The sequence below is a fragment of the Apis dorsata genome, unplaced genomic scaffold (genome assembly GCF_000469605.1).
Source record: "Apis dorsata unplaced genomic scaffold, Apis dorsata 1.3 scaffold_263, whole genome shotgun sequence".
NCBI classification, from domain to species: Eukaryota; Metazoa; Arthropoda; class Insecta; order Hymenoptera; family Apidae; genus Apis; species Apis dorsata.
The window spans coordinates 124,745-143,689 of record NW_006263541.1 but is presented as its reverse complement, the minus strand read 5'-3'; the positions used below and the strand labels follow the sequence as shown (position 1 = coordinate 143,689).

Genomic DNA, 18,945 nt, shown 5'->3' with positions numbered 1-18,945 from the left:
GAACACGTTACAGACCCTCTTAAAAAGATTCTGACACGCTACTCGGGAAGAAAACCCGATTCTCTACGAAGGGATCTGGGCGAAACCACGAGATATATGCAATATATATATATATATGTTGTATTACGAGGAATCGGCTTCCTATCGTCTTAATTAACCTCGTGGCACAGAACGCGAGGAGGAAAGAGTGTGTATGACAGGTCGTGGAATGCATCAGCAAAGTCGTTAATGCGATCGTGCCTTCGTAACCGATGACGTTCCTCTTCTTAGAAGAGGACTTCAAGGACAAATTCCTTATATATAATTCGAGCGGCGCCCCTCCGTATCCGATAACGGCTCTCGCTTGCTTAGAAATCTGCAACTGTTGTCCAACTGATGCGCAGAGTGTTGTAAATTTGACGTAAGAAGAAGAAGAAGAAGAAGAAGAAGAAGAAAAAGGAAGAAAAAACACGTGTAATCTCCGAGTCTGGGATACTCGGTTCCGATTATGTATCGGTTTACGGACACGTGGAAGGAATTACGTTACTGCGCCAGACGGAGCGCGGGCTTCTTTTATCGCTCGCGACTCGGCCTCGAACTATGCACTCGATCGATCGATCTTTTCGTAATAATATTTTTCACGTGTTGCCAATTCTCGATGGAATGCGCCTCGAATATTAAAAATACTTTTATAAAAGGGAGAAGGAGAGGGGGAAGGAAAAGAAAGTACGAAATAATTTACGAAGGGAATATCCTTTTCCATGAGTCAACCAACCGCACGGGCGAGCAATTACGCGTCGATGGCGCGTAAATCTTTCGTTGACGGTTTCACTTCCGGTAAATCTAATAACAGTAACCGAGTTACGCGTGCACGCATATTGTTCCACCGATTTCTTCCCGTTGCGTTATGCTCATAACTGCAGACGAAGCGTCGAACCTCTTCTCGAAAGAATCGTTCGATCGAGGCGGTATATTTATTTGAAAAATAATAAATACGATAATTCGGTATATCTCGATATCAAAGTTATTCGAAATAAAAACGTAGCAAGATATATACGTAGCGAAATAATATGGCAACGTTAAAGGGAAGAGGAAAAGCTGTAATCGAGACGGTTCGACATATTTTGCACGTGTATATGTATATCCGGCAACAAAGAGTCGTCTGCAAGTCTTTGATACGAAAAATATCGGGATAAATGCGTTTCTCTTTGACAACAGACGTATCCGTGCGCATTGTCTCGGCGCATTAACGGGGGATGAAAGGGACGAGGGCTACAGACGGATTTTCTTTCCTTTGTTTTTCCAACGACAACGACTTTCCATCTGTTGAAAAAACGGGTTTCCTTTTTCAAAATTCGTTCGAACATTATATCCTTGTTCGAGTACCCCCAATGGAGATACGCACGAAATTTTCCCTCTTTAAACAAGTTAAGCAAGTTTCGTTACAAAGTAATCAAGTCAATGAGACGTGTACGAAACTTCCTCCCTAGCTTTCGAATTCCCTGGTGGCCACTGAAATGTGTACGCGCGTATTCTACGATAGAAATAACCATTTCCAGGCCATCGACCGTGTAAACCACGCGAGTCACCGGCCAATACAATTAAGCCCTTTGTGTCGTCGCGCTGCCACCCTCTTCCTGGCTTCTGACACGCATCCACACGCGCATATTTATAAATATATAAGGCCATCCGAGTAACAGGCATCTGTGATCCAATTGCACGAGCACGAGTTCGTTTACTCCCTCCCTCCTTCTTTTTCTTCTCTTTTTTTTTTTTTTGCATCCTCGCGAGGGTCGTTTCACGCGTGGCCACATCTGTGTGCGAATGCTCTCGACGCGCGTTAGAATTTTTTTAGGAGGGGGTGTTTCCATTCGTTTGGAACAATTTGTTTCCATGTCACTTTTTATGTATACAATATTTATATATATAGAGAGAGAGATTGTTGAGAGGAACCGGAACTTTGATTTCATCGCCATTATAGTTATCGAAGGAAATAGATCGTAATCACGAGTTTCCTGCCGGAATTTACTTTGGACGCCTTGCATACAGATAACGCGGTTGTTGGCTAGAGGGAACAGAAAGAAATTCTCCCCTGGGGGTAACAATGGATAAATCTATCGGTTAAATTCGTAAATGCGAGTCGAAAATAATTTCTTCTGATCCAACTATCTACCAAGCAATAGTTTATCGATCAGTGTGTTGATTTACGAACGCACAAAGGCTCGTATACGGGGAACAATAAGTTTTGCCACGATATAAATCTGTAAAGATGGCGATGGGGACAGCCAGGCTCGTGGCATTTGTTGTTAATCCTTCTCTTCGATTTAACGAGCGAGGGAAACAAAATTCGTAGATACGAATCGCGATAAAGCAAAATGTCCAGTAGATATCGGATCGAGAGAGATAAAACAAACGAGGAAGGTATTTTTCGAGCGAGCGTCATCGTTCCCTTATCTCCTTGGGCTATGACAAATCGCTGTCCACTTTCCCCCAAAGAGCACGTGGGTACGAGCTCCGATCTATCCCGGAGATTGTCATACCTCGTGAGAATACCACGGGCTTTTAAGTAAGGCTTCCAGTGTGGAACAGTATTCCGGCATCTGGACCTTATCACCGCCTGCAAATCCAAAAAGGAAGCTGCTTTCAGGCGAACGGCGAACAAAGGATCCGAAACAGATTCACAGACTCTTCCTTCGTATAAAGATCTCGCGTGTAAAGAAGCAGCTTTTGAAATAGCTCGTGAAAGCCCGAGTGTACTATAGATTCCCATCACATTTCGTGTTACTTGTTTAAATTATAATTTTACAAGCATGAAATGCTTCAACGAGGAGGGGAGAAAAAAGTATTCTTTGCAAATCGATTAATTTTGACAAATATAACTTAAATATTTAGATCTATAAGCATGTTTTAAATTTTCATTGTATTGTATATATACTAAATTCTGATATCTCGAAAAAAATTCAAAATCAATTTTAAAAAAGTTATTCTATTTTGAACAATGCATACTTTTTCTTTCGAAGCGATGAGGAAGCAAGATTTTAACAAGATTTGCAAAAACTCGTGCGATATGCGTATCTGTTCCCGATCTCGGTGATAACGGATAATAATGTATGGCATGGAACTGGGTCGTTAAACAAAGTGATACCGGGGATTCGTTGCCTATTCTTCGCTCCAAATTATAATACTCTCGTCTATCTAGAATATTCTATCTTGAACTCTTTCCAAGAAACAAGCACGTGAGAAAGGATATCGGCCATTTCCTAACCATATCTCTTGCATATCTTCTATCGAACAATTTTCCCCTTTTGCCGTCGATAAATTTCATCCTTTTCCAAATATTTCAAAACTCATTCATATTTTCAAAAAAATATACATTTTTTTTTTTTTTCAAAAATTGTCAATCAATCCACCAATTGATCCAATTGAAATACAGAGACACTATGCCATGTATGCGTGCTATGTTGAATGGTGGGCAGTGTTGGTCGATCGGCATCCTCCCTTTCTTTCCTCGAGTTGACTTCCTGCTATGTTGCAGAGCATGATCGGCCTCGGCCGTCCTTGCCCCTTCTGCCAGGCAACACTCCGTTACCGCTCTACTAACTGACACGAAAACATCAACTCGTTGCACGGATTAGAAAGGCTCTCTCGCATGCCACCGCCTTCTCTTCTCTCCTCCCCTTTCCACCGCTTGCGGTCGACGCGTAGGAGGGAAAGTTACCGGGATCCCCTCCGCCTCGCGACCTCCTTGCCCTGCGCGTGTTTTGAAGGGAAGCTGCGTTCTCGAACGATCGACATCTGTTCGTAAAAAGAGGCCGGAATAGGTCGTAACGTGCCTATACGAGTCCTTCGACAGAACTTTTCTTCCAACCGTGTTTGAGGAATTATGAGAAATTATACTTATTCCATTTATGGAGATTTTTGGCAGTTTTCGATAAGAATAATCACTCAATGGGAAAAGATCTTTCATTTTCTAAGAATTCTGCGCATTAAAAAATAAAAACATAGTCGAGTCAAATATCGTTCGTTTAATTATCGCAATTGATACTGAATAGTTTGTAATAAGTTTCAACTATATAAAATATTTTTTGACCGATATCGTGATATAATAAAATCCAATACAACGAGATTCCTGATAAACGACGAATTAGGACGAATCTCTCCTGATTCCTTTCTATTTTATCATACAGTAGACAAAGTAGATCGCATAAATGAAATATCTTTCTCCTCTCTGATCACTTGAGGCTAATCATCATTGGACACGTTAGCGATAATATTAATGTATTGCCCGTGAAATCGATAACCGGGAAGGAAATAGCTTCATTTGCTCGGCTCGATATGATACAATGTGTGCACCGTTTATCGATTATAAGTGTTATATCCTAGAAAACTGGTTGTGTCTATACGTAGATTACTCGTCAAGCGATGAATCAGCCGCGCATCATCGCGGAGACGTATATACACGGAACAGACGTTTGTCTTTAAGATCGACTTGTTGATTCAAGAGGTGTTGGCCGTATCTGCGGCAAAATGGTTTCGACCGTATATTTGCTATCCTTGGCGTTATCTTTTTGAAATACCATCGTATGCGCGCCACCACGCTGTATACATCCGGTATTTGCTGTGCCTGCGTCGAGTTTTCGAGAGATAAAGTTCCTAACCTCTGCGCGAGTTCGACCTCGCGTAACTTCTGCATCGCGACCTTGTCGATATTTCTTTCTTTAAAACTTCTTCTCTTTTCCCCATGGAAGATGACATCGAAATTCGATTATCCCTTCTTCTTGCCGATTTTCAAATCACGAGAGTGTACTCATCGTGTTCGAAATGGGTGGTCAAAGGATTTACAATTAAATGCCTCTTATCACCGAAAGTCTATTAAGAATCGTCAATTTGCTCCTGTCTGTCTAACCTACTTGAACACGGTGTTATCAGATATTCTCGATCGAGATGAATCGAGATGAGAAGAGCGTACATTGCAAATCAATTTAATTGAAACGGAAATATTATCTCGACGGTATGCATTAATTGCGTCAGGTAGGCTCGTCGAAAGCGGCAGATAACTCGATTAAGAAACTCGTCCGCGTGTTTCGCAATATCCTGTTAAGAAACAGCTTCGAGTGATTCTTCGTCCGACCGGTCAAATTTCTTAATGGAATATTACGTATATAACTTCGATGAAAGTTAACCAAATTGTGAATCCGTCCCTTCGCGTTTTGTCTTGTCACATTGGAGGGATCAAGATGTCGCGTTTCGTGGATTTCGTGAATCGAATTAACTCGATTTCCAAATTCTACGACGTTTGGACGGGAAATCTTGACACGTGCCACGAAACGACGGGATAAACCACTTCATAGAGTCGAGACGACGGTTATCCTTATCGAGATTAACTGATTTATCTCGGCATTGGAAGTTGCACCGACTTATTAGGAGATCCACAATGCAGACGTACAGCCTCTCTTTCTCCGGTTCGTTACTGCTCTTTCGTCGCGAAATCGATAAATTATGCATTCAATTATTCATGCTCGGTCGCCATAATCGTGTACGGTGGTTGACAAGATCCTGGCACGCTTTACAAGTACTCCTGTCTCTCCCCATTTCTTTCGCTAGTCCAAGGTGAGTTCCGTCTACTCGAGTTGCTCGCGAGACATTCTTATTTACTTATCTGTTGTCAATATAATACGAGCTCGTTAAACGAGTTCATTATTATTAATTTATAATAAATATCGTATCGGATATCGATAAAAATCAATCGTGCCTCGATCGTTTCGGACAAGAACGCTCTCGACTAGTCTTCGTTCGAAGAGCACGGCATTGAAATCTCCGTCGTCGAAGTCGAAAACGCTCAACGGTTCTCGAAAACTCGTTATCGAATTTCCGCGTGATCCGAATTATCAATTTATAGATGGATTCGCAATGTTTAAAAGTTGGATTCGAAGTAAAGAAAGAATTAAGAGAAAGATGCATGGATGAAATACGCGTGATGAGGAGAAGGGGGGAGGCGAGCGAGAGAAGAGGAAGTAGTCGGTTGGTGCATGCTTGACGCGTTCTATCTCTCTCCGTTCAAAGTTGGTACAAGAGTACGTTTGTTCGGCCGGTTTCGGTTTTATTCGGTTCGATTCGGTACTGTCACCGTGGCTCCGTTAGTGGGGATATCCGTAGTGGGGATACGCTTTCCCCACCACGTTGGAGATAGCGAAGGCGCTCGAGAACGAAGAGTGGGGAATCGGCGCAAAGGTTCGGCGGAAGGTTCAATTGTTGGTCAACCATCGCGGAGAGTGGTTGCGCGTGATAGACGACTCGCACGATAGACGCGCGTGCTCCGTTTCGCGATCGGTGCGTGGCACACGGGAACTCGTGCATACGACATCGACCACTGTGCGAGACGTGCAGCGAAAATCTAAACACGGAAATGCGTGCTACTAATCGCGGCAGTGACGTGGTGATTGGTTCGCCTTCGTTCGCGTTATCAGCGTGAGTAAACGCAGGCCGTGTAAACGCAAGTGACCGAAGAAGCGGAAAACCCACCTTCCCTTTTTCAATTGCTCCCTTTCTAACGTTCGCTCGTGCATACGGATTTATTATTTACGCGAGTATTTGTACCGGCTGTGATCGCTACAAGTGAAAATATATAATATTATTCTTCTTGTGTGACTTGTACGAGACTCGTGTGGCTGGCCAACCATCATCGCTTCGGTCGTCACGCTCGGTCGTACGACCGAAACCATCGAAATTTTGGATTATCGTGTGTCTTTGCCTTTCGTTCAGTTGACGCACCGCCGACCCGCCAGCGGCCATGACGGCGGACAGCATGTTTGAGACTACCAGCATCCCAGGGCATCTCGCTCCCACGCCCCAGAGACTGGAGAGGCTTCTCTCGAAACAGACCCTCGAGGAACTGTACGAGGTCGAGGAACAACCTTTCGCACGGTAAGTCCAGTCGCGCTTCGCCTTACTTTACCTTGCCACTCTTCGCCTCTTCTCTCTTCGCCTCGCCTCGTCTACTCGGTATTCTATCTTCTCTCCTCAGTCGCGGTAACCTCGTTACACAAAGAGACTGTGCTTCCGACTCGAATCACCATTTTTCCCGTTCTTCTTTGAAATACGTAGATTTGTAGATACGTATTTATATCCTCGCGAGGTCGTTGTATAAATCGCTCGCATTATGTCGTCTTAATTATGATTGTTTATAATCTTTCTCTCTCTTTGTTTTGTTTAGTTTTCGCGTTCGAAATACTTTCCTACGTAAATATGCTTTCTCGTTTTGGTACTGATGACTCACTAGGCGAACACATATAACGTAAAAAGCTTCCAAGTAAGGGTCAAGCGTGAAAACAGAAAAGATTTAGCGAAAGAATTTTCGGATAGGGTCTAGACCACCCTCGACTCGGCCCTGAACACAATTGAAGAAAGAAAGTGCCCCTACCGCGCGAGATCGAGGTCGAGTCTTGGCGTGCCTTTATTTTAAAATGCGATACTCGTTCACAGAAATCACCTCCTCTTCTTTTTTCACGCTTTTCCAAAAATTTCATTATTCCGTGACAAAAGAGCTTGGCAAAAAAGTAGAAATTATTACTTCGAAATTGTACAAGGACGAGAACCATAGAATGTTCCGAATGGCTTCTCGATCGGCAAGAGATCGTCGAAGAGAAATCCTCGAATCGGGTCGCACAGTCTTCCGTACATGACACCGTTAATTTGTCTCTAATATTAATCTTTTCGTCGAGAAAACATTATTATAATAATTCTTCCTTACCGAAAAAGAACAAAATTGCTATTCATTTATTTATTTACTGTTCCGGTATCCATTGCGAACTACGAAGTAGCGATAGAATTTGAAAAAGCAAACAAACGGATTAGATTAGCTGTTATCGCAATATTTCGACAATCACCAAGGTCGACAGATTTTGCAAAATCGCGTAACAATGAGACACGTGCGATTCATATTGACGCTTGAAGTTACCATTTTCGGCGCAATTAATCACGAAGAATACGTATATTCCAAATTCCATTGCGAAAGGAAAATTTTTTTCTTTATAACGTGTATGCAAATGCGCGTAATCGTGACGCAACCTCTTACACCGAATATATTTTTTCTTCTCAAGAAAATGGAAGGTACGTATACCTAGTAGTAACAAAATTTGAAACAGATCTCCCATTATGGCCACGACCAATCGCGCATTCATCCTCGATTTGCTCGAGTGCGATTTCAATTCGTGGTCCTTTTTGTTGCTGGAAGTAGGTAGCGACTGTTCGCAAACGATATTCTCGTTGCACTCCGCGATAATGTAGGCCACCAGCTACGATGTTTGTTGTTATTAACATGCATCAACATTGTATTTACGTGTAATCTTCGATTGCGCACATCGCGATAGAATTGTAAAGATTAAATCGTGCGATTTTTAAAAGATAGGGAGAAAGAGATACGTGATGAATTACAAAGACGCAATTAATATTTATCATTGGACGAATCGAAGTCTAACGACGTAACTCTCCACAGTTCTTTCGCCATGATCCATTGGTATTCTTCTAACGACCGGATACGTTCGATATATTCCTGAAAGATGTTAACCGTTGCAAAAGATTTATACAGCCATCAATCAGAATCGTGTGAAATAGCGAATACCTACCGCATTCGAAATTTATACGCATTTTCGTATAAGGAAACACTATTTTTTTTTTTTATTATTTATCATTTAAATAAGTTAAATTTTCGTGCACCGATTATATTAAAGAACTTTTTGATCTTATGTTTGAGAAAATATTTAATTAGGAAATTTTATCGGAGAAAAATTAAGTTCAAGAATTTTTGCGTAGATATTTCGAACAAAAATTTTTTTTTTTTTTTTTGTATTGATACATTGAATATCATAAAACCATGTAAAAAATATTATTACAATTGTCTACAAGAAATAAAAAAAAAGAAGCAATATGCAAAGAATTAGAAACATTTACTTCTTCTTGATGAAGTAAATGTTTAAATACCTGAAATTTATCCCCTTTTAGCCTCGGTTGTTCGTTTCTACCTGCTAATATTACCAGAAGTATCAATTTCCAAACATTAGTTTTTATTGCCCAGGCTATTAAAACATTAATTCTATTGCTATCCAGTTTACTTTACCTCCATTAAAGAACAAAAGACTTTCGTCCAGGACATTGTAAATGGATGAATTCGTGGCGTTGTCTTATTTCAGAACATTGCAAATCGACGCGCATTTTGCTTCCAACATTTTAAAACGACTATGTATTAATTCGAAAATACGCGAGAAACATGTTTACCAATCTATCCGTTTTTCTGTTCTCGTGTCTAACCACGCGCAAGAATTGATATTAATTGCTCGTACGTGTGATTCGAGGAAACGATCCTTTAAATTGTTTGACCAGCTCGCGATGCATGCGAAACCGCGATATAAACTCGTACGTGTTATTAAGGAAAGGAATGCAAACAAACCGTGGCGATTCCTTGAAAAAGTTTTACGATTACGTAAGATCGCGAAGAAAATTGTACACACGGAACGGGTGACGCGATAATTATTCAGATCGTTTTTTTTCATTCTCGCCATTTTCTTTCCCGTCGATTCGACGCGTCGAAAACGAGCTCGTTCGTCGAAAGGAGAATGCGAACGGGACCTAGCTGTGTAGGTACATTATTCGAGAATCTCGGGTCACGAATCACCAGAGCGACGCCATAAACTTTCGCAAGAAAGGGGTCTCGGTATAAATATTATGATTATGACTGTGATCGGCCTATAGGGTGTTACTCGCGAATGTAAATAGGTTGAAACGATCGCGCGCCATATCGTCTCACCAATTAAAGAGATTTTGCATGCGTAATCGATATTTACCCCTTGCGTATTAGCGTTTTCTTCGATACAATATTTGTTTCTAAGATTTTTCATTAAATTCGTCGAGGCGTTTGCAAAATGCTTCTTTTCCTCGGACAAAAAGTAAAATATTTATCGCGATTAAAAATAATTGCAAAGTTTGTTCCTCGGTATTTATTATGATATTCAAGAATAATATTTGAGAGTGTAACACGATATAATATTCATATCCATTTTTTTAAAATATTGAAATATTTATTAGGCAATCTACCTTTCTGATATTCCAAACAACTTCGGTATAATAACTAATGCAACTAGCATTAGCATTTCCTTTCGCTAACGATATATCTAAATTTGCACTCTTAATAATTCGAAAAACTAAAATCCATAAATATATCTATCCATTTAAACGTGGACGTTAGACACTATACGTTATATCCTTTCATTTATACATTTCGTTGATCGTCGCGAGTAGTTGCACTTTGGAATAAGGATAAATTTCTCGGGCATGACTCATTGTCAAAGACCAAGCGAATTTCTTGCGTGTGCACGGGGAAAAACGGTAACCGATGAACCGCGACGGTGTCTCGTTTAAATGTCGTCGTATAAGAAAAACAGAATAGCTAATAGAAATATCATACGATCGTGGAGTTTCTGTATCGATACATCGTGGCAATTGTCAGCCAGCTAGGGAAGGAACAAGCGCGCAAAGGTTGTTAGGTAAGGAAACGGCATGGAGCGGCATGTCGATTCGAGTTTTAACAAGCGGATCGGACGGAGGAACAAATTCAATCGGCAGAAAGATATTTCGTAGCCTCGTGGGATAGCGGTGGAGCGGGCAGAGATGCTTTTTATGGTATTATGGGTCGCGTCTTAGAATACGCGGGGACAAGTGGGGGGATCGCGGTGCGAAGCGGAGGAGAGCGAGAGAGCGAGAGAGAGAGAGAGTTTAGCGTGGGTTGAAAATAGCTTGTGGCCGGACTGAGAATGCAGAGACCGTCCGCTATGCACTTGCCACTCGATATTTATACCCTTATAATAGGCAGGTACGTTACGGCCTATCTTTGTCCCCGTGCGGGTCGTACCAGTGCACCAACCATTTACCTGAAACAATGGATAAATGGATTATCGATTATTCGGTTCTATGATTGTATTGTTGGATGCAAAAAAAAAGGCCTCAGTGACAATCGTCAGTCTCTGTATCAAGACCTTAATCGATATTTCGATATCCTTGAAATATGCACGTTTGTGATGCATTTGTATGAAATTACGGGGATTAAATTGAGGTTAGGTTTGATCCAGACTCTAATACAAATCATCACGCTCGAAAGATCGATATTCAAATTCTCATTTATAGATATTGTAAACAAAAAATAAACTTAGATTTGGATATAATTTATTATAATATATTATATCCGTAATATATTATATGCTGGTAATCGATACCAAAGTATACAATTATAGGCAGAATTTATTGTAGAGGCAACAGTTTTTTGCGTATATTTCAAGAATTAAAATGGAATTATCAAAAAGAACGTAGAATCTAATTAAGTATTTCGCTCGAAAAGGGGCTGAAGATCTTAAATGGCCTGTTTTTGCACGCAACGATACAATTGCATTCGTACGTGCATATACAATTCTTCTGGAGCGTGAAATATGAAATGGCGGTTGGTTCGTCGAAGAGACGAATCCTCTTCTGTTTGGTTCGCTCTGGTTGGAATGGACGAGGTAACGTGACAGAAACGGGCATGCCATCTGGAAAGTAACGGTAACGGCACCTGCAATTAGTGCGACAGCCTGACTGCCTACTCGTTCGAGTCTTGCTCGCGAGCTGGTCGTTGATGACCTTCCGTCGAGGGGGAAAAACGAGATCTCGGAACGTATCGGTTGGCCGCTCGGTCTCCTAGCAAAAGGACACTCTGCGTATCCGGTTTGCCGTATTCCCCGTGGCCTTTGTCCGCAACGGTTAAACACGTTCGCATTCCAAATAGCTCGTCCAACTGCGAACAATCCGCGTATACGTTTCACTTTTTAAAATACGAATCTTGGAAATGAAAATTACTATGAATTTCGAGCTTTGATCTTCTCGACAGATTTCCATTCCGGGTGGATTTTGCGAGTTCTTTGACGATTTTTCTTCTGACCCTCGATAAAGTTTCTGGGTACAGCAGCTGTCTGCTGAGACGAGCAACAGCTGTGCTGCCTGGTGGTGCTTCCATTGGCTCGCGCCATTGAACGCCTCTGTGTCCTTTGCTCTCGAGGATACCTACTTCCCGTGATGAGATGGTGTTTCGTTTTACTTAGCATAACAATGCTCGTCTCTCCGTCCGAAAGAAATTCGAGTAATACCTTCGGTTTTCCCTCTTATTTTCTCTCCATTAAAAGGATTTCGGCCAACAAAAAGAATTTCCCTTTTCCACAAATTGAACAAACGATCGTTAATTAGCTCGTTCCATCTGTTCCATCTGACTCGTAATCAGTCACGTTCAGTAAAATTCTAAATGCTTTTTTAATGGCATTAACATTATTAACATCCCCTATGCGCGATGGGGACGATTATCGGCGATACAGATTCAGCGAATGATAAAACGGTCGTGGCATTCCGTGTCGAGGGTTCTCTCTCGAGCTTCCCGTCTCCTTAATTATATTTATCGGGTCGGTCGATCGGAACGGTCGGCGGAACGATCTCGGTTGGATCGTCACGGCCCCTCTCTCTTTCTCTCTCTAAGCGAGGAAAAAAGCTGCTTGATCTTCACGGGTGAGAAAATACGATGGTATGCCGCGCGCGCTAACATCAACGAACAAACGTTCCCTTCTTCTCAAGGTCGCTGTGATCATTGTCCGTCCGCTGGCGCGTTGCTCGCTCATCCGATCGATAATTCTCTTCCCGTGGATCGTGTTCTACAACTCGGTGGAAGCCACCCAGAGTCGCGGACGAGCCGTAGCTCTTGAGAAATAACGAGAAATTCCAGCCATCGTTATTCACCGGTACCGTATTTAGACAGCCTGTGTTACACTCGTGTGCCCGTTACAAAAGGGCCCGAATACCATCGTCCCAGCCGCGCGCGCTCGTCGTTCGAATAAAGATATCGTTACGCGCGTCTGGGAGGAAAAAATTCCAAGCCTCGATTTCTAACTCGCCGCGGCGAAACATCGAAATCGAGATCTCTCGTTCTAGATTTGTGAAAAATGTGTGAGGAGAATTTATATTTTTATTATATTTTCGAGCGGAAGGAATCGAGTAAATCTCGAACGAGCGATAAACGTCGCGCTTTTCCCTAGAATGATCTATAGGTCGGGAAGGACTGCGAGTTTTTTTTGCGAGAAAACTGGTAGGAAAGGTGAAGGTATAGCGCTGTCGAGATATTACGACATGGACTAGCAGGGAGTCGAGCACGAGAGGAGAAGGGCGATCGTTGGCGATCACGATGATCTATAGGTCACGATTTTCTCCTGCCGGACATTTTTCGCTGGAATACGTTGTTCTCTCGTGTCTGAAAAATATACTTGTAAAAGGATAAAGAGGAAACAGTTTTCGTAAGATCGACTAAAATGATTGTAGCTTTTTCAAACTCGCGGATCGTAAATCGCTTAATTAAAAAAGATTTTTCTTGAAAGAGGAACAATTTGATCAGTTCGATTCATTAAAAAGCTTCTCTCGTATTTTATTTTTCGCTAACATCTTTATTGAATATATTAAGGCGCACCGTGTATTGCAACTAGGTTTGAAATGCCGATGTATAATTTAAAATCAAGAGGCGAATTTGTACGGATGATATCGCAAAAGAGCGAAAAACAACAAAAAGAGAAATAGAAAAGAAAAAGTGAGTAGCTTGTTCGTTAATATCGCATATACGACGACCTCGTTACTACAACGCGGTCGCTCCCCTTCGGTTTCCGTTCGGTTAACCGTAAATTACAACCACGACCGGTGTGTAACGAGCATAATGGCGACGGTAGCCGGGTGAAGGTCGGCCAACTCGAGCGAACGACGCAAACAACGATACCGATCAACCGGCATTTCGTTTATTCTCGCTAAAAAAAAAATCATTTCGATTGCTTAAAAATTGCTTAAAATTCGAAAAATCGATACCAAACTTTCTTATCTGATTATTTGATCATCAATAGAGATCTTGTTTTTCTAGAATTTCGATTTTTTTTTTAATAATTTTTCTTTCTTTCTCTCGCTGCAACTGTCTTTTAAAATTATTTCGTGTAAATATCCAGAAATTATTCGAAAGTATCTCTAACTATCCTGTTCGAACGTGTCCTACTTCTCGAGCTACATACGTACATACATCCGATCATTGTGGTTCCGCGTATCCATTGTGGCGTGCATTGGAAAAGGAATAACCTTGCCCGCATTTTCTATCGTGTCGCAAGATAATCATTTCGGCTCGTTGAGACAATCATTAAACCTATACGGATACGATAACTATCTAGTTTTTTCGAATATAGAAATTAATCGTATCCCAAAGTGATCTGATTATTTATTTTTTGCAAAAAAATACGTCATCATTCGATATAAACTTGAATAACCAATTGGTTTTCGATAATTCGAGTCATTTAATCGATTTTTAATCGAGTTTATCTACGATAAAAAGGATGCAATTAGATGAATGATCAGACGAAAACGAGATAGTCTTTGTAATTATAGATTATTATACGTGATCTGATAATATAAATTTAAAACGAAAAATAATACGAATTAATTATACATTTTAATTATTCGAGATTTCGAGATTCGTGTATATACAAATATATCGATTCGATGAATTTTATGTTATTTTTTTCTTTATATGGGGAAACGTAGTTATCGTATTGAGATTGTTATCCTCGCAACTTATAACTTTCTTTATCGCCTTTAAAAAACTTCATTTTTCCTCTTTTTGAGGAAAAGACACAATGAAATCTCGAAATCTCGAATGGTCGACAAAAGAAAGGAGTGGAATAAATCGTTCTCTGATCGGCGCTCGACAAAGCCGATCACCCACGCCTCACAGGAATCCCAAGGGCGAATTCGTGTCTCTCGAACCACTTACACCAACCGCGGTCGATATAGTCCGGCGATATCGCTTTACCGGTATCCTTTCTCTCTCTCTCTCTCTCTCTCTCTCTCTCTCTCTCTGTCTGTCCCAGATTCGATGTTATACGATGCACACAGTACATGACTGTAAACATCAGGACCAGCTGTGCATGGCCCTTGTAACGCAATGCGGGTCAATCGATCGGGTATTGTATTCGCGAAGCTTCTCGATGAACACACTCACTCACTTCGATTGGAAGGCCGTTCGTCCATAACACTCGCGTTTACCTCTGGTACGCGTTAATTAACGGGAATTTTCGAAATCATCCACGACACTCGCTATACTCGCAACGACGACAGCAACGAATACGTAATTGTCTAAGTATGTAGGCCAGGTGAACTCTCGTAGAAGACTATGACTAGATCGATGACGAATGCACTTATGCGCGATAACGAAACTTCGGCCCCGGAATCTCCATTGGCTCGTTCAAGGCTCTTCGTTTCGGCGTTATGCCAATGACGTCAGCAGCGTGAAAGTTTCACGCGTAACTCGTATTGCAATTAAATAGCGTCGTTCAAACCTGCGCATGCGCCTTAGTAATCCGTGTCGGTAAGAAGGATCGCGCTAAGTCGAAGTGTCATGGCCGCTTTTTCCGCAGAGGAAACAAACTCGCGAAACTTCTACAAATTTTTCACGATTCGCGACTTGTGGCAAATATCACGTTCGAGTTGAGATTCCGTTCGAGACGAGAAGTCACCGTGACGGAGATACGGAGTGCGCGCAATGCTATATTTGGAAGTGGTTGCAAGGATTTTCGCAATTCTCCGGTACACGTACACGTGGCTGGTGCACCGCGACCGCGGTCGTGAAAGGTGCGCCGTGAAAAGTTTACGCGTTGTTCGAGGCACGGCCTTTTCAAGCCTAGCAACAGAAACACACCGGTCGTCAGCTGAAACACGAGAATTCGTTCCCCTCGACACGCACATTCTTCGTTCCAGGGACTGACAGCTGACGAGCCAGTCTGTGCACGTTTCTCGCACGCAATCACCGGCTTGTGCATGGTTTCCCTCCGCCCCGCCATTCCTACGACTTAAATAATCCCGAAGGTTGTTTCGTATCGCGGTCTCGCTTTTACTACTGCGCGTATTGTACGTTAATCCAAAAAGAGGGAAAAATAAGTATGGGGAATAAAACTTGCGTTTATATCCACGTCGAGATTCTTTTCTCTCGAAGGAATGTAAGGTGAAACGCGTAAAAACTGCAGTCACACCTGTGGTGTCTCTATAGCTATGACACGAGATATGACATTCCGTTGTAAGTACACCGCATTCCGAGAGAAAGGACGGCAAACTTGTAGGAAATAAACGTGTATATCGATACGTGGGCGTGGACTCGTCGTAAAAGAGTGGATTTTATCCATATTTTCTTCGTCTATTTTTTTCTCGCAAACTAGTGCGAATTGTACGCGAATAGTGTTGCTCATGTTCGTAACAGACATAAAATACAGTTCTGCAATAGTTAAATATATCGCGAGGCTATCTGAACGCGGGTGACTGCGCTAGACACATTTTTACCTGCCCACTTAGCGTCAAATATCGTGGACAGGTGTGGTCGATTATTTTATTCGATTTATATGCTCTCTTCGCATATCGACGCATAGAAAAAAATAGTGGCAATATCGAAATACGTATTTCGTTTCACGTCAGCGAATTTTTCGATCCGTCTCAAAGTGAAAATTTTATCTTGATATTTTGGAATATCATGGAGAGAAATCGATTTATTTCACCGTCTTCACTCGATTAACGACTGTGCATCGTTCGAACTTCTTACCATCGATTTGTTTTTATCTCGTATGTACTTTTGCATGTATTTCTGTATGTATATATTTTTATCATTATCGAACGATGAACTTTAAAGAAAAGAATGATCGAAGAAAAAAAAGCAAGAGAAAATATACAAAGTTAATCACAAAAGTAGATCGGAAGCGGACAGTCGACCCGTTAAGAGGAAAGGTCTGCATAGCCCAAACACGATGACACGAACCGTCTAACTGTCGCTTCCTCGTTCGTAAGCCTTTGGCGTGCTCGTTCGCGAGATTGGGACGTGTCCTCGTTTCTCCTCAACTTCTTCCTCGAAATCAAGCCATCTTGGCATTTCCTCTTCCGATAGCGCGACGAATACCTCCGTGATTATATTAACAAACAGACGTACAACCTCTTTTTCACGCGTAATTATATTATGTTAAGCCTTTTCGAGTGTTATTCTATCTCGACTTTCGTTCGATGTTGTTTTTTCAACGATCGATAATACACGATGAAAGGTGGGTGTCTGTGCAGACGCGTGTTCAACGTGTGTACGGAATATTTTTATGTGGGATGGTTGGTGATGACCCAAATGCCGTGAAATGATCGCGTGGGACGTTCGACGGTCTTTCTTTCGATTCCACACACTCGACTAATTATGACTCTTCGTAATTATCGACTTTTTCACCCCGTGAATGTCATTTTTCGACGCTAACTACGATGCTTTCCCCTCGAAACCTGCAATTTTTTTTTTTAACTTTTACGCACCTGTTGCACAGTTTTCACTTTTTCACCGTTCGATATCGCGTTTATGTTTATTCATGTTTTTTCCATTTGTGTAAATTCAGATATTTCTATTACGTTTGACGAATTAAAATTCATGATTTTTGAATTCCGATAAAAAAGAACATTTGAATTTTAACCTTTTTAAAGTTTATTTCATTTCGTTATTATTAATTTCCATGTATCTACGATTCGAAAATGTGATAAAACACAGAACGGATAAGTCGATTCTGGATCACGTTTAGTTAGCACAGTTTTCTCTTCGAGACGGTGAACGTTGTCGAGGCCGTAGACGTGGCGCCGATTTAAACGTTCCTCCGTTCCGCTCGAGCTGAAAGCCGCGCACTGTTGCTCGCCAACGTCTCGAGCCTCGATCTCTGCGGTCCATTGCAAAATAACTACGATGTGTACGAGTTGCTAGTTCATTCTCTCGAGAGAAACGCGATTCGCAAAAAAGAGTTACAGATACAGGTAGCAATGGATTAAATTAAGTGTGTTATTAAATCCGATGCAAAAGACTCATTTATCGAATATTAATGAACTAATAAGATTCGAATTCGTATTAGTATTTCAATTTTCATAGATTAATTTTGAAATGATACTTGCTAATACTATTTAAAATGAATTTAATTATGAGAGAAAAATATATTTTATTGAATTCTCACAACAAATTTTGATAAAATTAAAAGCATAGTCAATAAACGGAATTCTTACAATTTTATTTTAATTTATTTTATTTATAACTGTTCAAAAATAATATTTGATTTACAATATTTTTAAAAAAAAACTAAAAAAAAAAATAATTTTAATTGAATCGTACAATTCAAAAATAACTATGAAAATTAATTTTAAAATTTCTATTTCTTGATAAATAGATATTTATCAAGTTTCGTATTCGTGTTTTTTTATATATAATTTTTTATATATAATTCAAGAAATAATTGTAATAAATAAACCACGATGATTTCGGAAAGAGTTTAGTTTTTCGCAAAGTCAGTGCTTATCTTCATTATCAAGCAAATTGATTCAATTCAAATTTTGTCTATTATTATTGTCTATCAATACTCGCGCGAAATTCAAAAATTCTACTTAAAAATATTTTCTCTTTATTCACAAAGAATTCGAATCTTGTTTATAAATCGACCTATTCGCGATGCGCTTGATCCAAATAACACACTTAATTTAATCCATTGCTACCTGTATCTGTAACTCTTTTTTGCGAACAAATCTTCGATTCCGTTTTTTTTTTTCGCTTCTCTGGAAATATCTTCCAACCTACTCGCGATACGCTTAGACCCAACACTAGAAGACGAATAAACTGCAGAGACACAGTATACAGACGAGCAACAACGAATCGCGACCCGACTAATATCCGCTTAATCGAATCGCCTCTTACCTTCCACGCGTCCTTGCGTAAGCGGCTCGACGACGGTCTTTGTCCTTGTTATTGTGTCATCGCGAGTAATGGGTACGATAGGCCGCTTCTCGGACAAGAGGCGTGAGCGGTTGTATATCTACCGGTGTGGAAATTCCGTT

General features: G+C 40.9%; 1 protein-coding gene and 1 long non-coding RNA gene across 3 annotated transcripts in view; one reads left to right on the top strand and one right to left on the bottom strand.

Annotated features, from left to right (window-relative positions):
* The first annotated feature begins 5,821 nt into the window (after window positions 1-5,821).
* LOC102674650 (serine/threonine-protein kinase 17A-like) overlaps window positions 5,822-18,945 on the top strand; it is a 54,484-nt gene continuing 41,360 nt past the window's right edge. Inside the window, exon 1 of one of the 2 annotated variants that reach the window (XM_006616409.2) lies at window positions 5,822-6,903. In XM_006616409.2, coding sequence (XP_006616472.1) covers window positions 6,770-6,903 — 134 coding nt within the window. In that variant the 5' untranslated portion in view covers window positions 5,822-6,769. Of the gene's footprint in view, window positions 6,904-15,438; window positions 15,697-18,945 lie in introns of those variants that run through there. The other variant, XM_006616410.2, reaches the window with a different exon arrangement.
* The window catches only part of LOC116185724, a 6,620-nt gene continuing 1,642 nt past the window's right edge, over window positions 13,968-18,945 (bottom strand). The window contains exon 2 of the long non-coding RNA XR_004150608.1: window positions 13,968-14,923. This is a non-coding gene — a long non-coding RNA (uncharacterized LOC116185724). The remainder of the gene's footprint in view (window positions 14,924-18,945) is intronic.